Source organism: Citrus sinensis, chromosome 8 (genome assembly GCF_022201045.2).
Source record: "Citrus sinensis cultivar Valencia sweet orange chromosome 8, DVS_A1.0, whole genome shotgun sequence".
Classification (NCBI taxonomy): Eukaryota; Viridiplantae; Streptophyta; class Magnoliopsida; order Sapindales; family Rutaceae; genus Citrus; species Citrus sinensis.
The window spans coordinates 3,732,325-3,757,114 of NC_068563.1; the positions used below are offsets into that span (position 1 = coordinate 3,732,325).

A 24,790-nucleotide genomic window follows, 5' to 3' on the forward strand; every position below is an offset into this window, starting at 1 on the left:
GCCGCTTAGGTTGCTATGGTCACTTCCAACTTCCTACAAACACATGTTACCTACTTTGATGTACGGAAAGGAGACAATAGATCTTGAAGAAGTTACCAGTACTTTACTCTCAGAAGAAAGAAGATTGAGTGGTGAAAGTACTGAAACTACAGATGTCTCGGCTTTGGCAGTTATGGGGAATTGGAAGAAAAATAATTCTAAAGAAAAGGGAGTCTGCTAGGGATGTGGACAATCGGGGCACTTAAAAAGAAATTGTCATAGTAGAAATGGAGTAGGATCGACAAGTGGCTCCAGATTAGATACTAATAGTATTGTTAGTGGTAAGTCTATCATCATTGTGGGAGACGATGGTCCCTTGTAAAACGGAGATGATGACGACATCCTCATGGTATACCGCTAAAGACATGAAAGGGGATGTGTTACTGCTAGCGGGTCCATAAGATTTGCACACGAGGCATGGTTGACATTGATGGATGGTGTGTGGTAGAATTTATGTCGATGACTGACGAACTTCCAGAAAAGCCAACATAAAATTGCACCATAAATTTCATTATGATATTTCAACATGTGTCGATGTAAAATTCTTAGAATTAGTAATTAATTTCAAGTGGTATACTCTTTATGGTGGAGTATGATAATTCTCTATGTTGAGAATTATGACTAAGATGAAGACAATAAGGATGGTGTGGAGATTGATTGATTCTCAATCAAATCTCCAAGTGGGAGAAATGTCAACAATGGCAGCACTTGCCAAAGTTGGGGATTGAAAATCAACATTCAAACATTCAAATCTTTGAATGAAGAAATTTAAGAAAAAATAATTTATTATTTTATAGCCATTTTTGGCTATAAAACGGGAAGTTCTCCATAAGTTTTAAGCATCCCTAAAATCCATTTTCTTGTGAGAGAAAGAGGGCTAAGGGATTTGTGAAGTTTTCTAGAGTTTAGTGAGAAATTGGGTGTATCTGAGGCTTGGATAAGAGAATTATTCATGAAAGTGTGGTTGTAATAATTTTTCACATAGTGAATATTTTTTCTCTGGTTATCTTTTAACAACGATCGTGATTTTTCTCTAGATTTAAAGTTTTTCACGTAAATTCTGTGTTATGGGATTGATATTATTCTCAATTTAATTTTTTCTATTGATTTGTTGCTTGACAAATTATTTAGAATGATCTTGGGAGGAAGTTCAATTTCCTAACAAAATTCACAGCATTCAAGATAATAATGAAAACTTCAATAATATAATTTTTCACCTCATATTCAAATAAGACTCAAATCTCAATGAACCTACTCATTCCTATCATCGAAAAACAAAATATATACATTTTTTGAGAAGTAAAGAAAAGTTATATATATTTGTAAATGATAGAATGAATAACTGAATACCATAAATGGTATAATAAATAATAAATTTTGTTGTAGATGTGGACATATCTGCCATCCGTGCATGTGCTATAAACCTGAGGCAGATGAAATCTTCAATTAGAACATGTATATATATATATGGCCTTATACGATAATGTATTTGTCAGTCATTATTGACCCCCTTTTTATGCATGTTTTTAAAGGGGGAAAAAAAAAGAGAAAAGAAAAGCAAAAGGACCAAAATTTAATGCCCATGTGTCGATAAGGCCCACGGCTCAAAGCGCATATAGCCGTTGAAATTTGAAAATTTGCTATAATCACAAAACGCCCTTATGATTTCGCCTTTTTACTAAAAAGCCCTTCTAAATTCAAATCCCAATACCGCGGTCTCACTTTCACCGTCCTTAATTTGAAATCTTCAGCAAATCTCAGCCGTCCGTTCCCTTCACCATCTCAGCTAAAATTTCAAAATCCTTAAAAACACTCACACTCACAGTCACAGCGAGAGAGAGAGAGAGAGAGAGAGAGAGAAAGATAGAGAGTAAAAATGTGTGATTATTTTCTCGATTTAAAATTTAATAATTTGATAACGCACTAACTTTTTATAATTTCATTGTAGCTAAATATCAGCTCAAAATTTGTCAAAAAGAATTGCAGGAAATCGATTTGCGGCTTTGTTTCTTAGTTCCTCTTTCAGGTAAGCAATTCAACTCTTCTTTGATTTCTAAAAATAATTTTTTTTTTTTTTAATAAAAATTCTGTTTATTTTTTGCTCTTTTTAATAACAGAATGTTGAGGGATTTTAAATTCTTGAAGAGAAATTCTTCGAAGAATGAAGAAATTGAGAATGTTCCAGTAAATCCTAGAGATTCATTAGGGTCTCAATCGAATGCCAGCACGGATTTATCGAGGCCTCCATTGAACTCGCTAAATCCTAAACTTGATAAAACCCCAACGAAGCCAATCAAGCCGAAGAATTCCGATCACGCATTGCCTCTACGGACGCCTGATAGGTACGGAGTTGGGAAGAATCGGTTTGGTTGGGCTAACAAGGGCGAATCTTGCGGTGAATTGCGTGATGATTTGAGGAATTTGACGCCTAGAGTAGGTAATAAGGCGGCGGCGGGGAAGGCGAGTTCGGGTTATAGCGAGAGTAATTCGACGCAAAGTACGCCTACGAAGAGTGTCAGTAAGCCTCCGAGTGTTGGGTTTAAGAGTAAGTTTGATTTGAATGGAAATGGGTGTTCGCGTGGAGGAAATTTTGCTGCCTTGTATAAGGGGATTCCCAGCTCTAGTGGGCCGACCACGGTTGTTAATACTGTTGAAGTTCCTCATTTTGACCTCAAGGAAGATCCATCTTTCTGGATGGATCACAATGTACAGGTATAATCGTTTGTTTAATTATTTTCGTCATCTCGGAAGTGACTGATGTTGTGACTTTTAGAGCTTTCTCAACGTTTTTCTGATAGTGGAAGAAAATTACAAATTCGATGTGTGACATTACTGGGGTTGAGAGTTACATTGTTATGCCGATGGTGTTTTGAATTTTACAGGTTCTTATACGTGTGCGTCCTCTCAATAGCATCGAGAAGAGCATGCACGGTTACAATAGGTGCTTGAAGCAAGAAAGTGCTCAGAGCATCACTTGGATTGGGCAACCGGAAACTCGATTTACTTTCGATCATGTAGCTTGTGAAACGGTGGACCAGGTCTGTTCAGAGACGTGGAAACAGATAATTCATTTGAATTGTCTTGATCTCAGTTGTATAAATATTGTTTGAAAATTGCATTTTCAGGAAATGCTTTTTAGAATGGCCGGTCTTCCGATGGTGGAGAATTGTTTGTCTGGCTATAATAGCTGTATGTTTGCCTATGGTCAGGTATTTCCATAAATTCCAGGATAATCTTATTGGCTAGTTTGTTCTTTTACCTTTTTTTTGGGATAGCACAGTATTGGAATAAGTGAGGAACTCCTTTAATTCTGCAATGATTTTATCTTGGTACATAAAAGGAGGCTTGTCTCTAAATTCCCTGACTTAGATATTTAATTTGATGATTTGATAAATTTTAAGATGAATATAAGCCTGTCTGCAGTATTCCATGTCATGAGGCTTTGCCATATAAAGCATCATGGTATTTGAATGTTGAACTAGAAGTTCCTTAAGCCCTTTCCTCAATTCAATTCTATTTTTGCACATTTATAGTGAAACAATTTCTATTGCATACTCATCCATATGAGGTTATGCAAAGGCGTGCACTGATATATAATAACTAAAACAAAATCAATTAAATTGTTTCTTTATTCTGAACTAAATCAACATGTCAGCCTAATCTAAATTGAATGAGTTCTTTGACGCAGACAGGAAGTGGTAAGACGTATACAATGCTTGGGGATATTGAAGATTTAGAAGTTAGGCCAAGCCCTCATCGCGGAATGACTCCACGAATATTTGAGTTCTTGTTTGCCAGGATCCAAGCTGTAACTTCACCATTCTTTGCTTGATCTAACTATGCCTTTTCCTTTTTTCACATAGATTCAAAAACTACAATCAATTCAAAAACTACGATCAATATTTGTTTCTCTAACTTATTTTTCATTGCAGGAAGAGGAAAGCCGAAGAGATGAGAAATTGAAATATAACTGCAAGTGCTCTTTCTTAGAGATATACAATGAACAAATTACGGACCTCCTTGATCCGTCATCTACCAATCTTCAGGTTAGATATACATACAGGTATATATATTTTAGTGGACATGTCCTTTTCACTATTGGATTTATTTTCACTGTGTTATTTTCTTTATTGTAGCTGCGGGAGGATGTTAAGAAAGGAGTGTATGTGGAAAATCTCTCTGAAATCGAAGTTCGAACAGTGGGTGATATCTTGAAGCTTTTGACTCAGGTTATAAATCTTTGATAGTTGTCTTGTCTAGTTTGAACAGCTGGAAATGAGGGAACCATGTCTGGCCTTACATTAAACTGTTGTTTGTCCTACATAGGGTTCTTTAAATAGGAAAGTTGCGGCAACAAATATGAATCGGGAGAGCAGTCGTTCGCATAGTGTCTTTACCTGTGTAATTGAGAGTAAGTGGGAAAAAGACTCCACAACTAACCTAAGGTTTGCAAGACTAAACCTTGTTGATCTTGCTGGTTCCGAAAGGTAATATGTCGTACATGAAATTGTTGAACTATGTATACATGAAGTTGTAATTGCATGATGCTGATAACCCCAATCAACTACTGTTATAGGCAGAAAACTTCTGGTGCTGAAGGCGAACGTTTAAAGGAAGCGGCTAACATTAACAAATCACTGTCAACACTAGGGTAATTTTACTATTAGTATATTTCTTTAAAATCTCTTTGCATTTGATGTTTCGGTTGTGTTTTATCTCTTCATTACCCAGTTGTCAATATTACGGGTAAAAAATATTATTTGCAGTCATGTAATTATGATTCTAGTGGAGCTGGCACATGGGAAAACAAAGCATGTCCCTTACAGAGATTCAAGGCTGACCTTTCTTCTTCAGGTTCATACTAATTCCGCATCCTGTACCTCAATTAGTTCTACATTTCTTGGTCCTGATGCAATGTCCGCCACCAAATACAATGCAGGATTCTCTTGGTGGGAACTCAAAAACAATGATCATTGCCAATGTCAGCCCTTCTATCTGGTTGGTTCATTTTATCACATGTTTGAAAACTACATCTCCTCATTTTAACTCCTAAAAAAAAAAAAATCAAATTGCTATTAACCTTTTTATTTGTTTGTATTTTTACATATTGCAGCTGTGCAGCTGAAACATTGAACACTTTAAAATTTGGTCAGCGAGCAAAACTTATTCAGAACAATGTAAATTACTTTTGTGATTAATGCCATATAATTAAATTTCTCGAAGGCATTGATTATTTTTTGACTTCTCTTCATTTATATTAATTTATTTAATCTCTCTTCATTTTATAGGCTGTGGTGAATGAAGATGCAACTGGGGATGTTATTGCACTACAGCACGAAATAAGGCTTCTAAAGGTGTTTTTTTTTTTTTTTTTTTCCGGATCTCATATTTTTTCAAATTATTTCTTGTGTACCCAATAATTTGCGATGTAAGTGGTTTAAATTTTTTTGAACAGGAGGAGCTTTTTTTTCTTAAACGCCAGAACATCTCTAGGTCCTTGTCATTTGGTTCAATAACCGTAGATAATATGCAAGCACAAGAAAATGCTTGTGTGGAGAACATATATGAATTGGATCAACAGGAGGTTGATAATTCGATTGGATATGAATCCAAAGGCGTCGTCAGAATGTCTACAAAACAGGTATGCTAGTTTATGATGCATAAGTTAGCCAATCTGTATGGTGAATGCATATGTTTGAAATAAGAAGGATTACAACTGATGGTTAAGAGAACACTTAAGGGTGCATGTCTATAATTTTCTGTGTTTATGTGAATATAAATTAATGTTCGCTACTTTATTTTAGTGGCCTGTCAAGTAAAAATTCAATATGCATGCCTTCGTGTGTAGTTTCCAAATTGAAATTCAACAGTCATTTACTTGATAGAGACTTGTTTGTTGATGTTTCCTGTTGTGAGCATTTTATATCAATGTCAATAAAACTATGTACTTAATTTCCTCCCTATTCGCATTACTGATTATGAATACTGCTGAAAATGATGATGAATCAGTTGAAATCTTTGGAGACAACACTTGCTGGTTCCTTAAGAAGAGAGCAGATGGCTGAAACTTCTATCAAGAAGCTTGAAGCTGAAATAGAACAACTCAACCGTTTGGTATTTTTCAACTCTTTATCTCCCAAACTATTAGAAAAAAAAAAGGAAGAAGAAGAAGAGTTAGTTTACCTTTGAATTGCCATGTAATTTCTTACTTAGGTTCGTCAAAGGGAGGAAGACACCAGGGGCACTAAAATGATGCTCAGGTTTCGGGAAGACAAGATTCAAAGAATGGAGTTACTCCTGGGTGGCTCGTTGCCTGCAGACTCTTTTCTATTGGAAGAGAACAGAGCACTCTCCGAACAGATTCAGCTGCTTCAATCAAAAATTGATAGGAATCCTGAAGTAACCCGCTTTGCGTTAGAAAATATAAGGCTCTTAGAGCAACTCAGGAGGTAGTTTTCTTGAATTAGCAGAGAGTTCCAAGATACCTTTTCCATATTTAACTTATTTCATTATTGTGGAGTAAATAGATTTCAGGAATTCTATGAAGAAGGGGAGAGGGAGATACTGTTGGCAGAGGTATCCAAACTGCGTGATCAGGTGTTTGTCGAATCTGATAGAAAAAAGGTGTCATTCTTTTATTTGATTTGTTCTTTGGAGCATGTATTAACTAAAAACCCTTTCTTTGCAGCTGCTTCAGTTTCTAGATGGTAACTCTCAGCTGCATAATGATGAAACTTTGGAAATTAAACCACAGGTCAATTAAAATTTCTTACTTTCTTTTATATTTTTAGTTTTTCTGAATAACCAATATTCTACTTTTGGAAAATTAGAGAGAATTTAATGGAAAGGAAAATTATCGTAGTCTTTCATTTGTTAGCAGTTCTGCAGTTTCCTTGGCTACTGCTGAACTCAATATCTCTTTCTTCCTGATCTTTGCAAAAACATTTTCGCTGATGCAGGAAGCTGTGAGCATTAGCAAAGAAAATGATTCTCTCCAGTTAGAGGTTGCTTCTTACTCTTACTAAGAAACATATCTTGAATTTTTCATTAATTTATCTGACATTCCCCTTCCTTCTTTTTGTTTCAGTTGAAAAACACTCTTGGTGAGTTAAATGACTGTAAGCAAAAACTAAACTCTTGCTTAGAAGATAATGCAAAACTTAATAGGTATGAAGATCTGGTCATCTGTTCAATTTTTTTTTGGGTATCATATTCAGAAATCAGGCCCCTTAGCTTGCAGTTTCATTGCATTTGGTTTCTTTTTTTCTTCTGCAGAGAAATACATGATCTACAGTCTATGTTGAAGGATTTCAATTCTGCATCCTATGGTCAAGATAAAGCATCTGGAAACATAAAGGTGTATATCTAGAGTACTTTTTCTACTGAACTGAGTACATATTTTATGATGAACATGAAGAAGAAAAGATGAGAAACAGATTAGCCTGATGCAGCCCTTAATTAACCAGTCTCACCCTGCAAATTTAGTTGCATTCCTTCTGTGGTGTGCTTGCTTATGTACTTTTCTTTTATTCTATTTCCTTATTTTAACTTAAGCCACATATGTATTATGGTTCAATTTTATATTAAGCAATCATTAACTTTTTCAGGGTTCTTTGGGAGCTCCAACTTTTGAGATGGACGAAATGGATTCTACGCAGATGATGAAACATGCTGAAGAAATTATGGATTTGCAGCTGGAATTAGATATACTAAAGATTATTCTCAAAGAAGAGAGAGCATCTCACACTGAGTTAGAGAAAAGGCAAAAATGCTTCAACGGAGACCTTCAGCTGGCAAAAGACCAACTTTTATTGATGAGCAAACAATATGAAGACACTTGCAATGAGCTGAATGAAGCAAAGTCTGTCATTGAAGCTCTTGAGTCGCAACAGATTCTTTCAATCAATGAGATGGAAGACCTGCAGCAAAATAACAATCATTATGTGAAACAACTGAGAGAACAGGAGCTTGAAATTAACGCTTTAAAGGAGAAACTTTCTAACAAAGAGTTGAGAAATCTTCCATCCTCTAATCATTGCAGGAGTGAGGGCTTGAAATTAGAGGCACAATTTAGGAGAATGCATGATTCTCTTGATAAGGCCAAACGAATGAATATCTGGTACCAAAGTGATCGTGACTTTCATGTGTCTAATGAAGCAGAAATGGATGAAGTTCGTCGTCAAGCTGAAGCTGAAACTGCTGAGGTCATTGTCTGTATGCAGGAAGAGCTTACAACTCTTCAGCAGGCAGTCCAAGATTGTTACTTGAAAGAGATGGAGACTAAAAATAGTACGAAACTTTTGGAAACTGACTTGAAAGAGCTGCAAGAAAAACTAAATCAGATGACTGAAAGTAATCAGTGGTTACTTCATAAGCTTGAGGAGAAAGATGAAGAACTAAGGACATTAAAGGAAGAATGGGAACTATTGGGTAGTGAAGTTGAGGAAGTTTTAACCCAGGGGCACGAGACACTGATTGATGCCTCTGATCAGCTTGACCTCATTTCCAGTTCATTTCCACAGAAAAGGATCTGGGTGTCTGAACAAGTTGGACGGTTGATTAGAATCATCTCTGAAAAGGAAATATTGATTGAAGAACTCGGGAGATGCCTAGAAGATGCAAACAGCAAAAGAAGTGAAGTGGAGTATATGTTGAAATCCTTGCGAGGGGCAGCACTAGTGATTAATGAAGCACACCAGCAAGAATGCATTGAAAAGGAAGAAGAAATACTCCTGTTGAAATCAGAGCTGAGTGAGAGAACATCTACCACAGTAGAACTGGAGGACCGGATGAAGCTTGCAGAAAAACATATCCATAAAATGTCAGTTTGCGCGACTGCAGCTTTTGTAATAATTGGTAGATTTTCAGAAACCACTGCTAATCATCTCAATGCATTAAAGGAAAAGGACCTCCAGTTTAAGCTGGTGGCAGAGGCAAACTTGAAGAAGGATGCCATTCTAGATGATCAGGCAGCAGTCATTGAAGAGTCAGAGAAACAGATCCAGTGTTTGCAAAAAGAACTAGCAGAATTGAAGGAAAATTGTACTGAACTTGGACAGAAGCTCTATGAGCAACGAAATTGTTATATGGAAAAAAAGCTTGAAGATATTGAAGAAAGTGACCTTTTGCAGACGAGGGAGAAATTAAATGAGCTAAAAGCTGGTGTAAGCGCACTCAGGTCATGCATAGGCTTGAACGTGGAGCACAATTATAGACCAGAAAGCCATAATACAGAAAGGGATACTTCTTGTGACGGCACTGATGAAGGACGGGTAAGCTAAGTTTTCCTTTCTAAACGAAGCTTAGTCATTCTCAATAATTTATTTATGTCCTATTTAAATTTTTCAAAAGATGTTTATTTAGTAATTGCTGTATTTGGCCGTTATTGCAGTTAGATGCTGAGACAAACAAAAGTGTAGATGTCCATTTTGTTGATGACAAGAAAACTGAATTTTCTGATTGTTCTTCTAGAGCAAGAAAGAGTTTGTGTGACTATTCTTGCAAACAGAAACAGATGGAATCTGGGAAAAGTTTTGATGATATGCATCAAAAAGATGTTACCATTGCTCTTCTGAAGAGGGAAATAGATTCTGCCATTGAAAGTTTAAAAGAGGTTCAGGCTGAAATGGCCAAACTACAGTATGAGAAAGAAAAGATGTTGATGTCTGAGAAACAGTATGAGAAAAACATGAAAAATCTCACAACTGAGGTGCTTACCCTCCAAGCAGCTATCAATGAGTTTCAGAAGCAATCGGAACTCAAGATAGAAGCTATCACTCACAAGGTCGAGGCAGTTGAACACATTGTGCAAGAAGCTGGAACTTATTGGTATGAAACAAAGGAGGTAACTAGATCTACTTTTCTGATGTTGTATTCCAAGAATCATCCTCTACAATTTATCCTCAATTTAGATTTTCTTTCTGGATCGGTATTTTAAAAATGTACATGACACTTTTTCAACCAGCACTTATCTCCATTCTTGATAATCTCTCTTTTAAGGAATAAATATCAACTTGATTGGGCTAATACAATCTATAGCAATAGCCATTAGGATCCACTGCCTGTTGATACCTTCTTGGCTCATTCCACTGAAACAGTAAGGCATAAAATTTGCATCATTTATATATTTTATCTGATCATCTAGTAACTGCATCAATTTGTTGTTAACAATTTTTACAGACTCTTGAACTTGAAGTTGGAGATGCAAAGATGGTTGCAGCTCAGAAAGCTGCTGAGGCTTCATGTGTTTTTGCTAAATTTGAAGAGGCACAAGATACAATGAAAGAGGCAGATATCTTGATCAATGGGCTGATGATAGCCAAAGAGACAATGAAGCTGGACATAATAAAGCTGAAGCAAATGGAAGTGACATTGAACAAGGAGAGAGATATGCTTTTAAATGAGGTTCAAAGATTGCAAACTATCAATGATATGAAGGATCATCAATTCAAAAACTTGGAAAATCAGTTTGGAACAGACTTGGTGGAAACAAGGGAGTCGGTTGTGGAGTTAGAGGGTATGATTGCAGATTTGCAGACTACATTTGATGAGAAGCTTATGCCCATAGCTCATGATTTTCAAGGAATGAAATCTCTAATTTCAGACTCGACTAAGTTAATGAGATCATGGCTGGAGGATATCTGGTCAGAGATAGTTGCGAAGGATTGTGGTATGGCGGTGTTACATCTCTGTCACATGGGAATTTTATTGGAAACAGTGGCAGGAGTGAATGCTGAGAATAGTTTGCTTGAACATGGCCTCTGTGAATCTAACTCTGTGATAGCTGATTTGAGAGAGCACAATCTTAAGTCAAGAAAAGAGCTAGAAATGTGTCGAGATATCAAGGGAAAACTACTGGCTGACATCAAGAGAAGTTTTGATCAGGTCACGAGGAAGGAAGAAGAAGCTGGGGAGCTTTGTGCCAAGTTAATCACTTTCGAGAAAAGAATATCAGACTTGCAGCTTCAAGAGGAGTTGATGTTTGAAAGGTTTAACCAGATGGGATCTCAGCTTGCTATTCTGATGAAAGAGATGGACTTGAGTAACAGAAACATTGTGGCATCACTATTGGATCAGGAGAAGCAGCGAAAAGATAATGAAGATGTTTTAAAAGCTGAGGCTGATTTCCTAATGTTAGATTCAAGTTCAAAAAGCTTTGAGTCACTTGTTTTGGCATTGAAGTTAGAAGAAATGGCCCTCCAAAAAGCTGAATCAGAAAGAATTAATATCATTTGTTGTGCTGTCATTGAGAGCTTAAAGAAACAAATGATTTTCTCAAAGGTAGATGCAGGGTTGATGGAGCAGTTATTGATGGATAATGATGTTGACCTGACCTTTCTACAGAAGGAAGTTGAAGAAGCTCAAAGGGATAAAGATGGCATGCTTTCAGAGCTGGAGCAAAGTAGACTGAGGACTACACAGTTGGACATAGAAAATAAGGCTCTTGAAGAAGAAATTCAGTCACTAAAGGAGGTTGCTTGTTCAAACAATATGCTGAGAAGTCAACTTGGGGAAGTTATGGAAACAAAGGTCACACTGTCAAGCCAGGTTCAAGCACTTGAATCCGAATGCCACAAATTACAAAATGATTTAAGGATGAAGGAGGCTGAGTTAGAATCTTCTTCCAGTAATATTGCTTCTCTCTATCAACAAAATCAGAAGTTGCAGAAGGACATTTCCTTGTTGGAATCTGCGATATGCAATCTTAAAAATGACCTGGCCATGAAAGATACAAAGTTAAGCAGAATGGGAAGTTTGGAGGAACACAACGAGTCACTGAAAAGTGAGGTAAGGAAGTTGGAGACAGTGAATAACTTGATTCTCCAAGATTTGGAGGAAAAGAAATCTGAATTTGAATCATCTCTTAGCCGCATTCATATCTCTGATATAGAAAATAAGAGACTGCAAGATAAAGTTTTGTCCTTGGAGTCTTGCATTGACAATTTGGAAACTGATCTGAAGACAAAAATGGCTGAGCTGGATGAACTCCAGCATTCTCAGTCTGTCATGATGGATGATGTAAGCTCGAAAGGCCAGGATTTGGAAATTTTCTCCAACAGAGTAAATACTCTGAGGGAAGAGAACATTTCCTTGACGAAATCTCTCTCCACAGCAAGCCTCAACATTTTGAAGTGTGTTGATTCTGTTAAAGCTATGGATAGGAAAGGTGGCAAATTATTTAATAAAATAAATGAAGAAGGTTTTACAATTCTTGATAACCTGTTTCACGTGATAAATGAAAATGAAGAGAGAATATGTAAGTTAATGAATGATTTTGATTGCCTGGAGTGCCATGTAGAAGAGCTGGTGTATGAAAACAAGAATCTTCGGTCTGAGATATCAAGGAAGGATGATGTTTTAGAAGGATTGAAATTTGATCTGAGCCTGTTGCAGGAATCTGCATCTGGTACCAAGGATCAAAAAGATGAAATTGAGGAAATGGTGGCTTCTATAGAGGCCTTAGAAGACGATCTTCCTTTAAAGTCAAGTGAGCTTGTGGAGGCTGTTACTCATAGTCAAATGCTTGAAGCTCAATTGCAGGAAAAGCTAAATGTGATTTCCACTCTTCAGTCTGATATCTCCAGACAGCAAGAGACTCTAAAATTGCTATCTGGTGAAAATTTGGAGTTGAGAGCTGTTATTGAAGATACATTGGCTGCAAAGAGTTCTGTTCAGGAAGAATTAGCCAAGAGAATAAATAAAACGAAGAGCTTGGAAATGGAACTCCGAGAAATGAGTAATGCTCTTGGCCAAATGAATGGTACAATTGAGTCCTTGAGAAAAAATCTGATTGATCTCACTGGTGAAAGGGATTACCTTCACATGGAGGTGCTTAGATTGAATGAAATGCTGGAAAGGGAACAAGCTCGGGCAGAAGAGAATGAAGCAACTGCTATAGAAGCTCATCAGGTTACTTATATTTAACTCTTACAAAATTTAAGAAGATTATTTTTTCCCCCTTCTAATTCAACTTTGCTACATTAGTTAGCTGAATCAAGAAAGACCTATGCGGAGGAGAAGGAAGCAGAGGTGAAGCTTTTAGAGAGGTCTGTTGAAGAGCTAGAATGCACTATAAATGTGCTGGAAAACAAGGTGAGTTCTGAAATGTGTTTGGTCAAATGTACATGCATTGTCACATTTGTCATGCTTCATGGATATGCCATTGTTAGGTTGATATTGTCAAAGGAGAAGCTGAACGACAACGGTTGCAGAGAGAAGAGCTAGAAATGGAACTTCATACTGTAAAGCACCAGATGCAGAATGTTGAAAATGTGGATGCTGACATGAAAAGGTCTTGGGCAATTATTCCCATTATTCTCTTGGTTGGATAGTGCTGATATTTGTGCTTAGACTGGATAGAGGTACTGTTGTTTTCTGATAAATTGCTGTTTTTTTAATTCATCTATAGCCATTTAGAGGAGAAGGAGAAAAACCTTCAACAAGCCCATAAGCAAATACAACTTCTTGAGAGGGATATAGCTGAAAAGGCAGCAGAGGTGAAGTTCTTTAAACCAAGATTTTTGTTGTCTTTGTATCGAAGAAAACCATTTTGTCGTTTCCCCTTGTTTTTAATTACTATAATCCAATGATTTGATGTGCTATGAATATGAAATGCTTATTGGCAAACAGATTTCTCAATGCGAAGCACATATATCTGAGCTAAATCTGCATGCAGAAGCACAGGCTAGTGAGTATAAGCAGAAGGTATGCCAGCAGATATCGCTGTCTGATTTAATTTTTCAACTGCAAATAGTTAGATGGCAGTTACAGCATCTGCTGTTTTTCTTGATTTTTCAAGTTCTTTAACATAAAAAAATTTCTGTATCAGTTCAAAGCATTGGAAGCCATGGCTGAACAAGTAAGACCAGAAAGCCACTCCAGCCATGTTACATGTTCTTCATCAAACAAAATAGAAAGAAATGCCTCAAAGCCTAGGGGTTCTGGTTCCCCTTTCAAATGCATTGGATTGGGGTTAGCCCAGCAACTAAAGCTGGAGAAGGACGAAGAGATTACTGCCGCAAGGCTGCGCATTGAAGAGCTAGAACATTTGGCCGTAAATAGACAGAAAGAGGTAGCCTTCATTGCCCAATATGATTCTGAAATTTCTCGGACATTTGATTTGTATAATAATTAATTATGATTCCATGTTTCCTTGTAGATATTCTCCTTGAATGCAAGATTAGCTGCTGCTGAGAGCATGACCCATGATGTAATCCGTGATTTACTAGGAGTGAAATTGGATATGACTAATTACGTGGTAATGGAATATAGTTCTGTACTCTGAATTATTCATGGTTGTTATACTTTGAATTGATTATGAAGATATAAAATTACTAAAAAAATGTAATTCCTGAAATGAGCATTTTTATGCTTTGTCTTACCCTTTGGTTAATGCAGTCACTACTGGATAATCAGCAAGTTCAGAAGATAGCAGAAAAGGCACGTCTTAGTAATGTAGAATCTCAAGTAAAGGTATTTTTGGTGCCTAAAACAAGGAAGTTACTTTTTTTGCTTTTTTTCCTCTTTTGGTTAAATCTTGAATTTTATCCTTTATGCAGGACCAGGAGATGATCAAGCTTAAGCAGCAGCTGAATGAATTCGTTGAGGAGAGGCGAGGGTAAGACTTGTGCAAACAATTTTGTTGTTTTCATCATTTTTCTCGAAAACGATTTTTCTGCTTGTCTAAGCCTTTTCAAGTCCTATTTTCCAGATGGCTTGAGGAAATTGAACGAAAACAGGCTGAGATGGTAGCAGCACAAATTGCATTGGAAAAGCTTCGCCAGCGAGATCAGACGCTTAAAACAGAAAATGAAATGCTGAAGGTTTTGTCTTGAAAATTTCTTTTCACTGGGCTTCTTGTAAAAATCAGTTATTGCACGAAATAAATTGTTGCCTCTACGACTCTTTTTCGTTTACTTTTTTGGCCTTACACCTGTTCATCTGTTCAGATAGAGAATGTAAATTACAAAAGGGCCGTGATGGAACTTGAAGGAGAAGTAAGGAAGCTGTCTGGCCAACAAAATCTCCATCAGCGAATTCATCATCATGCCAAAATCAAGGCAAGATATCATATAGATCGTGAATTTTTCTAAATTTGATCAAATCAATCTTTGTGTACAGTTCAATAATTAGGCTCTAGTCTGTTAAATCATCCAATGTTTCTGTACTTGCCTTTTACAGTTGATTAATGTTGAGTGAGAGTATTCTGTGTTGCAACAGGAAGAAAACAATATGCTTAAGATTCAGAATCAAGACCTTGGTGCTAGATTACGGAGAACTGAGGTTAATCTTTCACGTGCGAGGGAAGAGCTTGCTCAATATCGAGCTTCTGTAGGGAAAAATCCCTACATTGATTTTGATGCAGAGGAACGTTTAAATAACCAGCTGAAGGTAAGTGAAATTACAGACATAAAATTTGTGCTCAAGTTGTAGCTAGAGTCAATGGCAGTTAACTCAAGTGAATTTGCACCAGGAAGCTGAGGAAGAAAGAATGCAGTTAGCTCAGAAGTTGATCGGCTTATGTACCAGTGTTTTAAAGGCATGTGTAAATAATAGTTAGTTATTTTGTTGCAATACGGAACCGGATCATTGACATTTTTACACTGCTATAAAACTTTCAGGCAGCTGGAATAACGAAACCGGTTGCTGATATAAATCCCGCTGTGGCTGAAGAGGCGCTTGAGCAGCTCGAGAGTAGAGCTGCTTCACAAGAAAGGGAATTGCAAGACTTGAAGTTAAAGGTAAACAAAAGGACGAGTTCCGTTTCCTATTGCTTCATTTTGCATCAGCCATTGCCAAAACTTTTCGTGAACTAACAAACAATGTAAATTTGTTTCCACAGAGTAGGCTTAACGATGAAAGAAATCGATTATCCGAGATGATGACTCAAGTCTCTCCAATAAACCTCAGGACTGATCAGAACTGTCAAACTCCAAGAAGGTTATCTCAAGCACCATATCTTTCTGGTTTAGATAGATAAGGCACATCATTATACACGATGATACACGATGTACATTTGCTTTACACTAGCTCAACTGTATGTAATTTTGTTCGTTTAATTCTTGTTGTGGCTGCTTGAGTTGTATGTATATCAATCAATTCTTCCGCAGAACTGTAATATTCCAGTGTAAATTTGTGTGTAAGTCAATGGTGACATGTATATTTTTCATGAGTTTTTAGCGACACGGCCGTCCGATATTAAGGAGAAATTCTAGAATACATTTGACATATATGTATTTATCTTGTAAATCATTGCATAAGTGGTGGTTATATTAAATTTAACTACACATGTTACACATGCATCAATTTGTTATAATACGTCCGAGGTATTTTAGAATTTATCGATACTAAGAAGCTTAATGTAACGCCCTTGGTCATTTAATGCCGAAATGCTGAGTAGCGGGCAACCTGATGTGTCGGTGGAGTTAATGTACAACTAAGCAATTCGTTTATGCCTTCTTTATCTTCTTCCTCCTCTAGAAGTTCGCATTTTCTTTTCCAATGGCCTCTTGGCAGGCAAAAATTGGTTCAAGAAACATATTAAACAGACATATTAAGTTAATGGCGATGATCAAATCAAAAGTAATTGGTTAATTTGAGAAAATTTAAACCTCCAATATAAGTAATGGTTATTTGAAAAATCAATAAATTTCTAAATAAAACTATAAGCGGTCAAAATAATAATACTTATATGGTGCATTTGACACGTTGTATTACATTAGTTTAATACAAACGTATTGTATTTTGTTGTATTACAGTAACACTCTATTATAATATGGTGGTACACTATACTGTATTAATTTTTAATTATATTATGCTTGGTGTTGCACTGTATTGCATTAATTTTTTGTGATTAATTTAAATTATCTATTTAGAAAATTATCCGAGTAAGAATTATATGGTATAGGTGATAATATTTGATATTATTAATTTCAAATTAATATTATTTAAATCTATTCATATTTAAACATTTTATTATTGGTTATATTAAATTATTAAACAATAATCAATTTTTATAAACTAATTACAATAATATAACTAAATAATGTAATATTATGTTATTAAGTATTTATTATTAATTATATTACCTTATCAAATATTAATCAATTTTATATATTAATTATTATAATAAAATTAAATAATACATTATTTAATTATATTTTTATATAATAAAAATTAAAATATAATATAATATTATTTATAATAATAATTATAATACAAAAATAAAATAAAAATTAATATTATATTATATTAAAAAATTATAGTTATTTTTTATTATTATCTCATATATATATATATATATATATAGAATTGTTGGAACAGTTTTCGAGACAAAAACTAGTGGATGCACATAATGGGTCCCAACATGTGCAGCCAACCCGAAAAAAAAAAAAGAAACTCGTGGATTCCCAAATATCAACAGCCAACAGCCCCCGGTGGATTATATATATAGCCATATAGGTGCTAGTGCGGCTTCGGGTTTAGCTAATGCCACACATTAGTTTAGCTAATCCCGATTTGGATCACTGTTTGGGAATCCACGGGGGCTGTTAGATTTCAACAACCCCTGTGGCTTTTTTTTTTTTTTTGGTTGGCTGCACATGTTGGGATCCACCATGTGCAGCCACTAGCCTTTGAGCAAAATTGAACTGAAAAAAAATAATAAAAATCGATTTGGTTCTTTTTCTTTTTTAAATTCGATTTTTTTAAAACTAAAAATCTGAATTTATAAATACCGAACCGAATGGTTCGGTTTGATTCGGTTTTCAGATGAAAATTATAAAATCCGAACCGAATTGTTATTAAGGTGTTTTTGTAATTTCACTATAGCATATATAATACACAAATTACACATGTTTGCACGCTCGGTCTCGACTTTATTCTCTCACTTTCAGCTGCCTGCACGAAGCCACAAACCCAAATACTAAGTTCGATTTGCTGGTGGCCGGTACTGCCTTATCCTTAGTGTTGACTTGTCGTTGTCGTTCCTTCCATTGCTCTGTCGCCAGCCACCCAGCCAACTAACTTGCTCTGTTTTCTTTTCTTTTTCTTTTTCTTTTTGAAATGGGTCTTTTTTTTTTTTAAATAGCTCTTTGATCTTTTCTAATTTCATGTTTGCCTGATTTATTATTATTGTATTGAATTATTAATAGTATTTAGGTTTATTAGCTTTGTCTAGATATGCGTATGTCACTGTACTTCTTCGAATCTTCTATTGTGAAATTGTGCTGTTGGGTGAGGAAGTCAGGAAGTTGAAGATGAGGAAAAATAATATCATTTAGATCCCTCTCTTTTATGAAATTGTTAAATGGTCCAATATTTAGAAAATGTTTACGTATAAAAATTCCGTTATAGCCTAATTTGTTTGCAAAGTTTTCAAAATAGTCCTTTAATAAAACTTTTAAGAAAACCGAAATCGAACCGAAACTGACCTATTGATTTTGGTTCAGTTTTTATTTTCGTAAAGACCGAATGATTTTTTTTTTTTTAATTTTTGGGACCCGAATTGATCCGAAACCGAATTGAACCAAACAGATGCCCGCCCCTAGATTTTGGGGAGTTTGTGGCACTTTGATCATCAAGAAGACTTGGAGATACGCTTATTTTCATGTTTTTGAGAAAATAAAGGATTAGTTTCTCACATTTTTGGCATTAAATGTTGTTCGTCTAAAGAGAAAAATGTGGGAAAAGAGTGGAGCTAGGGAAACCTGATCTGAAGTTTCCAAACATGCGCGAAGATGAGTAATTCCTTCTTTTCAACAATGTTTAGAATTTGAATGGCTTAGAAGTGTTAGTAAATTTGTTGTACTACTGCAAGTGTTTTGTCATAATTTTTTTGTAATGCTTCAATCCTTTTGTGAAAAAAATAAACTTATAATACTGTGTAAGCTTCTAGCTACAAGAATATTATTTTTATCTGATGATTATTAATGTGTACACTTTAATTTGATATCAACCTTTACCGTATTCTCAATCATTTAATAAATATGATGTAGGAAACACTAAAAGCTTCTTTTAAAGATATTTCAAACAAGCATGATTTTTCCAATAAAGATGTACGTGAATATTCCTGATTTGAGTTTTATATCTGGTTGAAACTGTGCAAGAAACTCAAGTTGAAGAAACACCAATTGCTCTTGAAGATGATATAGTTGAAACAATTTTGCCAATTCAAGTTGAAGGCTCAAGAATTATTCTTGAAAATAATTTCCCCAAGGTAATTGATATGTTAATACCTATATACACTGAAGACAAGAAAGTTGTTCTTAATGAAAAAAAACAACTGAAAAGGTGAAGTTTAATGGAGAGCAAATTGAGCAAAATTTGAGGAAACACAAAAGTCAATTGAGCATTATTTGTTTGTGGAAATCTTTAAATTATCGAAGCGCCACTAACAAATTCAAGATGAAAATGAAGTACGGCTACTTTCGAGTTTTAAAAAAAAAGTTGATATAAAGTGCTACACATTCGCGTTGCACGATCAATTTCTCTTTCACTATAAGTTTTATTCTCCAGAAAATTTTTGTTTTCAATAAAACTCGAGTACGTACGAATTTTTTTCAAAGAGAAGGAGACTGACAAAGGAAGTGTATGGACATAAAATATATTAGAAATTGTATATTTTAAGGCAATTTAATATTTCCAATATTCTCACTTGTGCAATTTAATATTTCCAAATCGAATAAAAATGAAACGATAAAGCCCAAAATGCAGCCGTTTTTTGCTGTGATTGTTAATTCGCTTATATAACAGTTATGTGTAGTGTAGTGAGCAAACTAATTTCATTCCATTGGATCCAGTCAATCCAATTGCATAATTTTCAGAGGTCATTAAGGTTTTCAAATGTTACTACTCTTAATATGTTGTTTGGAAAAATATAATTGATGATATTATTATGGTTCGATCATTGTTGGTGCGGCTAAAATTTCTTGTATTTGATTTTTATAACAAGTTAGAGTGAGATTTGAAGTCCAAGATAACAGATAAAAAAAAAATGTGAGAATTGAATTTGCATATATAAAAAGTTTCAGATGCAATTATCTTTGTTCCGAAAAAATTCATCCGAATGTTATAATTGTCTCGTTTATGTTTGAAGTTGATGTTTATTTTATAAGTGTTTCCTTTATGTTGGAAGTAGCACTGCATCGAAGGAAAAAAAAAAAAAAAGGGCTAGAAAAAGTGCAAAATATAATGCAAATCACCAGTAAACGAAATTAAATTATCCATGGAATGACTTTAATATATAAATCTTAGATATTAAGTTATAAGAAATGCAGAGCTTTCAAGCTCAATCTTGCCGATTTTACACACCATTGTCAAGTCTGTTGACCAATTATGATCGAATATTGTGGACTAATGATGGAGAAATCGAGCTTTCCGCTCCATGTCTCAAGTGTTACACGCACGCCATGTGTGGTACCTGCGATGAACTTGACGGGTGAGTTTATCGCCTTCATGGTGCCTCGAGAAAGTACCTAAAGACAAGGGCTACTCAAGCATAAGATGAGAGGTATAGATTATCATATCTTCAGAAGTATCAGTCTTCAAAAGCATCCCATTGTCTTGCATTAAAAAAAAAGTAATAAATAAATGAATAGAAGCCGCTTCAAGGTACTATTAATGTGATACATATTTGTCTTGCTAGTTAATCAGAAATGACAAATATTATAAGAAACCAAAAGGCTAAAAATAGAGGAATTTGCTACTCTATCAAGATCCAAGATCCAAGATCTTTGCAAAAAGCCAGCTTTTCCACCCTTCTTCGAGAACAATAAAATATCTATACAAACCGTAAATACATGTAAATTGAGAAAATTGTCATAAGATGAGCTACACCTGCTTGAAGAAAGACTTTAACTTATTGGAACCAAAGTTAGTTGGTGTGAGTAGTTCGGCACTCTCACTCCTTAAAAGAGGTTAGGGGTTCAAGCCCCGCTCTCATATGGAGTCACCATTTTGCCCAGTACTTTATCCCTTATGGGCCGACCTGGTGCGAGTAGGAATTAATTTAGATTGTGGTACGGGCTAAAATGTGTCTCCCATAGTTAGGACTCACTCAGGACCACCTCGTGGTTCAGACAAAAAAAAAAAAAAAGACTTTAACTTATTGGCTTTTAGCTATCTGAATCGCGAATATACCAATTCCATTATGGCCTCCATGAACCTGACAGTTTAATAGCTATTGATTAAGCCCCCGCCATATTTAAATAACATTCCTTTTTCTGTCAGGCATTTGGATAAACAGCTTAAAAACAAATTGCGTTATGTTGGAGTGTGTGTCTTCTTTATTTTTTACCTTATCTCTTATTTTAATAAAATAAAAGTTATTTTATATATAGAGCTGTCAAAATTTGACACGAACCTTAGAATTATTATCATCACAATCTTAGAATTATTAGGTGTGAAGACTAATTCTAATAATACTTTATTATTCAATGCACTTAACTAATAATAAATGTTACTCGTTCATATAATAATCGTGACTCTCGTCATGTTCGTTGAATAATATCACAAAAAAATATAATCATGCTCATACAATTATGGCTATCTATTATATTTCTTTTTATTTAGATTGAAGACACCAAATGTTTCTATTATGCCGTGATTAGTACATAATTGAGTAGAACAAAAAGGTCATTTGCGAGGGCAAATACCTTTGGTAAATATTGTTTGGAGGTAAATTTGGGACATTGATTTAGACCAATTGGTAGGGGACACGTGGTGGTAGAGAATAAAATAGAAGAAAAGTCATCATTATAACTGGAATATGGAGGATCGCTTCAAAGCATCAACGTTAGGGCTGGGCAATTTCGGATTCGGATCGGGTTTCGGATAATTCGGATTGAAAAAAAATCCATCCGATTTTAATTCGAACTTCAAATCCGATCCAATCCGATCCGAAATAGTTCGGATCAGATTCGGATCAGATGAATATTTCGGATAAGTTTGGATTCGAATCGGTTCGGATTGCATTAGGATTTGGGACCTTTTTGACAATTTTTACCAAAAATTAATGAAATCTAGAATTAATGAAACACAAGTCCTTACACAATTCTTTCATTAGCTTCATTATCAAAAGCTCAGGGTGTTATATGATAATTACACATCCAAATATAAGTAAGTCGAGAGCTTATCTCTCTGCAGCAACCTTTCAATCTAGTGTTCACGCTTCGTCTTCTTGATTTGCTCATCACAGACTGCACATTCAATTCCTTAGACAATCAAGCAATAAAGACAGGAACCTTACACAATGAACAAGTCGGCTTTCGCGAGGTTGCTTTCGCCGTCAGTTGCTCGTCGTGAATGGCAACTGGACGTTGATCAAGATCCGGCTGGGTTCGTTCCGTTTGTGTTGTCGATGGCGTGAGTCGCCGTGTGCGTCAGGTTGTGGCCTGTGTGTGTGGTTTGTGGTCGTGGGTTGGTTTGGCTGGGTTGCGTGGTGCGTCAGGTCGCGTGGCTGGGTTGGGTGGGTTGTTTTGTGATTTGGGAATTAGGTTTAGCTGTTTAAGTTTTCAATTTTTCATTTAATTTCTGTTTCTTTTTTTTTTAAGGAGCAGTGCAATCCGATCGGATTAATCCGATCCGATCCGATCCGAATCAAATCCGATAGGATTGCACAAATTACATCCGATCGGATTTGAAGCAAAATCCGAATTCGATCCGAATTTGTTCGGATCGGATCTATCCAAATCCGATACGATGCCCACCCCTAATCAACGTAAGCCCTCAGGTGTGGGCGCTGCATGTCATTTCAAAAGGAATAAGTATCTTGTCCTTTTGGCTAAAATCTAGGGACCAGTAGAAAAATAGATTAGTTGAGCATAACAATTAGAAAAAGACACGTCATTATTCCTCAAGTATTCCCCATAAGGTAACAGGACCATTATAGCAGCACTTGTCACATGGCAACTGTCAAGAATTTTTAAGATATTCTAGTAACACTATTATATAGCTACACATGTTCAAATTTGAAGGATTTTAGGCTTCTTGGGATATGGATTCTGTAGAGCTTCCTCTTCTTTTTCCATCATTTATAAGGGTCAAGTTATGGTGTAATTGTAGTATTATATTATAACTGCGTTTAATTATTAGATTTAATTATAATGATAATTATGGGTTAAATTTAATGGTTGAGTGCAGCTGTGGTATGGTACCACCATCGCACCATAATTTTGCTCCATTTCTAAGGTTTTTTTTTTTAAGAATTTCATGAAAGATATTGACCACTTCATCTCCCAAAAGAGCATTTTCCCTATTCTTCTTTTCGATTATTTTTCTTTTTTTAACAAAATCTATTCTCTCCATCATGCTATCATTCACTAGAAACAAACTTTAAAAAGGTTCTATTTATATTGTAATGAAAATTATATAATACTTCACTTACATAGTAGATTGAAGATGTAGGCAAAAAGGCTGAACCACATAAAATTTTATTTTCTTTATGTTTCATCCTTATTTTCTACTTATTGTGATGATTTTGATGCCTAGATCACATTTCATTAATGAACTCACCTGTCTTATACCATGAGTTCTACTGAGCTCCCTAGCTAAGCTCTCCATAAGTATCTCCCAATTGCACCTTAAATACTTTAACTCTCAATATCAACTCTCTAAACTAACTCTCATGAGCTCCACTAAGCTCCCATATTAGTCCCCACTTAAAACACCTCCTATCACTTCCAACATCACCTTAGCTAAGCCACCTGCCCCCTCAAACATCAAAAAACACACTTAAACCATTATTAGCCCAATCTCCCTTAATTGTAAATTTATTTGTTTAAATTGGATTTTAGCTATATAAATTGTTGAAATCAGATCCTAACTAACTAAATTTGGTGAAGACATATACATATGCCCTTGAAAAAATTCATTTCCGAGAGAATCATGCCGTTGAACATCGTAGTATCAAGTTGCGTTGGAAAAAGATAATTTCCAATAAGTCATTGGAGGAAAAAATATTTTATTTTTATAATATGGTTGTCGAAAATAACATCAACTACCCTCAAAACAATCCCTTGGAAGTCAAATAATTACACAATTCCAGCTGCATTTGCCCTTGAAAATACTAATTTAGGCGGTCAAAAATGTGTATCCCTTTTCTTGAGTGTTCTCTTTTATTTATTCAATAATATTATTTCATAAGCTTTTTTCTTCTCTTTTCCATAATATAATATAATATGAATTTAATCTTTGAAGTATCTATATTCTGAATGAATATGAGATAACCAACAAAATAATAATACATAAATTAAACCCATTAAATGTAGCATTATTAATTTCAAAATTTCATAAAAATCACATTGGCCAACCAAAAGTACAATTTAAATGATAAGTTTTAATATTATCGTTTACGTAAAACTATCCTAAATGTATGCACAAATTAAGTGATCGCAAAACTTGAATATTTTCCTCTGGAATGTCTTCTTCATTAATGTCATTAAATCAGGGACTGATATAACTATGTAATAAAGGATTAATCTGAAATTACTCAAATTCCTACTTTTAAACTATATGCCTTTCGCCATATTTAGCACACAATACGCATAATAAAATAAATCAAACATGTCAAAAGCCATTTATATAAGTCCTGCAAACGAGGTTAAAGCTGTCCAGAAGCTAAGAATATACATATAAATATAACAAGCAACAAACTAGCATTACTCACTTCTCGAATCTGCAATGTAAAGACTGAAACAAACTCACTAATCTTATCCTAGGGAAGAACAGGGATCTCCCACCCCTGATAGGTACC

The 24,790-nt window shown here is 35.2% G+C and overlaps 1 protein-coding gene across 1 annotated transcript; it reads left to right on the forward strand.

Annotated features, from left to right (window-relative positions):
* The first annotated feature begins 1,875 nt into the window (after nt 1-1,875).
* On the forward strand, nt 1,876-16,210 carry LOC102615914 (kinesin-like protein KIN-12D). The gene is made up of 38 exons (XM_052432971.1): nt 1,876-2,065; nt 2,157-2,751; nt 2,922-3,077; nt 3,165-3,248; nt 3,728-3,847; nt 3,972-4,085; nt 4,176-4,268; nt 4,366-4,526; nt 4,616-4,690; nt 4,806-4,893; nt 4,979-5,037; nt 5,153-5,216; nt 5,328-5,393; nt 5,495-5,680; nt 6,049-6,153; nt 6,253-6,488; nt 6,567-6,636; nt 6,728-6,793; nt 6,999-7,043; nt 7,127-7,206; nt 7,315-7,396; nt 7,647-9,311; nt 9,431-9,883; nt 10,219-12,948; nt 13,024-13,131; nt 13,209-13,330; nt 13,448-13,535; nt 13,669-13,743; nt 13,868-14,110; nt 14,198-14,296; nt 14,437-14,511; nt 14,598-14,656; nt 14,750-14,861; nt 14,988-15,098; nt 15,259-15,429; nt 15,512-15,581; nt 15,664-15,779; nt 15,881-16,210. The coding sequence occupies exons 2-38, from the start codon at nt 2,158-2,160 to the stop codon at nt 16,016-16,018; spliced, it is 8,979 nt and encodes a 2,992-aa protein (XP_052288931.1). The 5' UTR covers nt 1,876-2,065; nt 2,157; the 3' UTR covers nt 16,019-16,210.
* Nucleotides 16,211-24,790: the final 8,580 nt, after the last annotated feature.

What these genes read in the sequence shown, in the direction of transcription:
- LOC102615914 (XM_052432971.1), top strand. Translation starts at nt 2,158, where the DNA reads ATGTTGAGGGATTTTAAATTCTTGAAGAGAAATTCTTCGAAGAATGAA. An exon ending in ACGGCACTGATGAAGGACGG is followed by an intron (nt 9,312 to 9,430) that starts GTAAGCTAAGTT and finishes CCGTTATTGCAG; the next exon opens with TTAGATGCTGAGACAAACAA. An exon ending in TAAATGTGCTGGAAAACAAG is followed by an intron (nt 13,132 to 13,208) that starts GTGAGTTCTGAA and finishes TGCCATTGTTAG; the next exon opens with GTTGATATTGTCAAAGGAGA.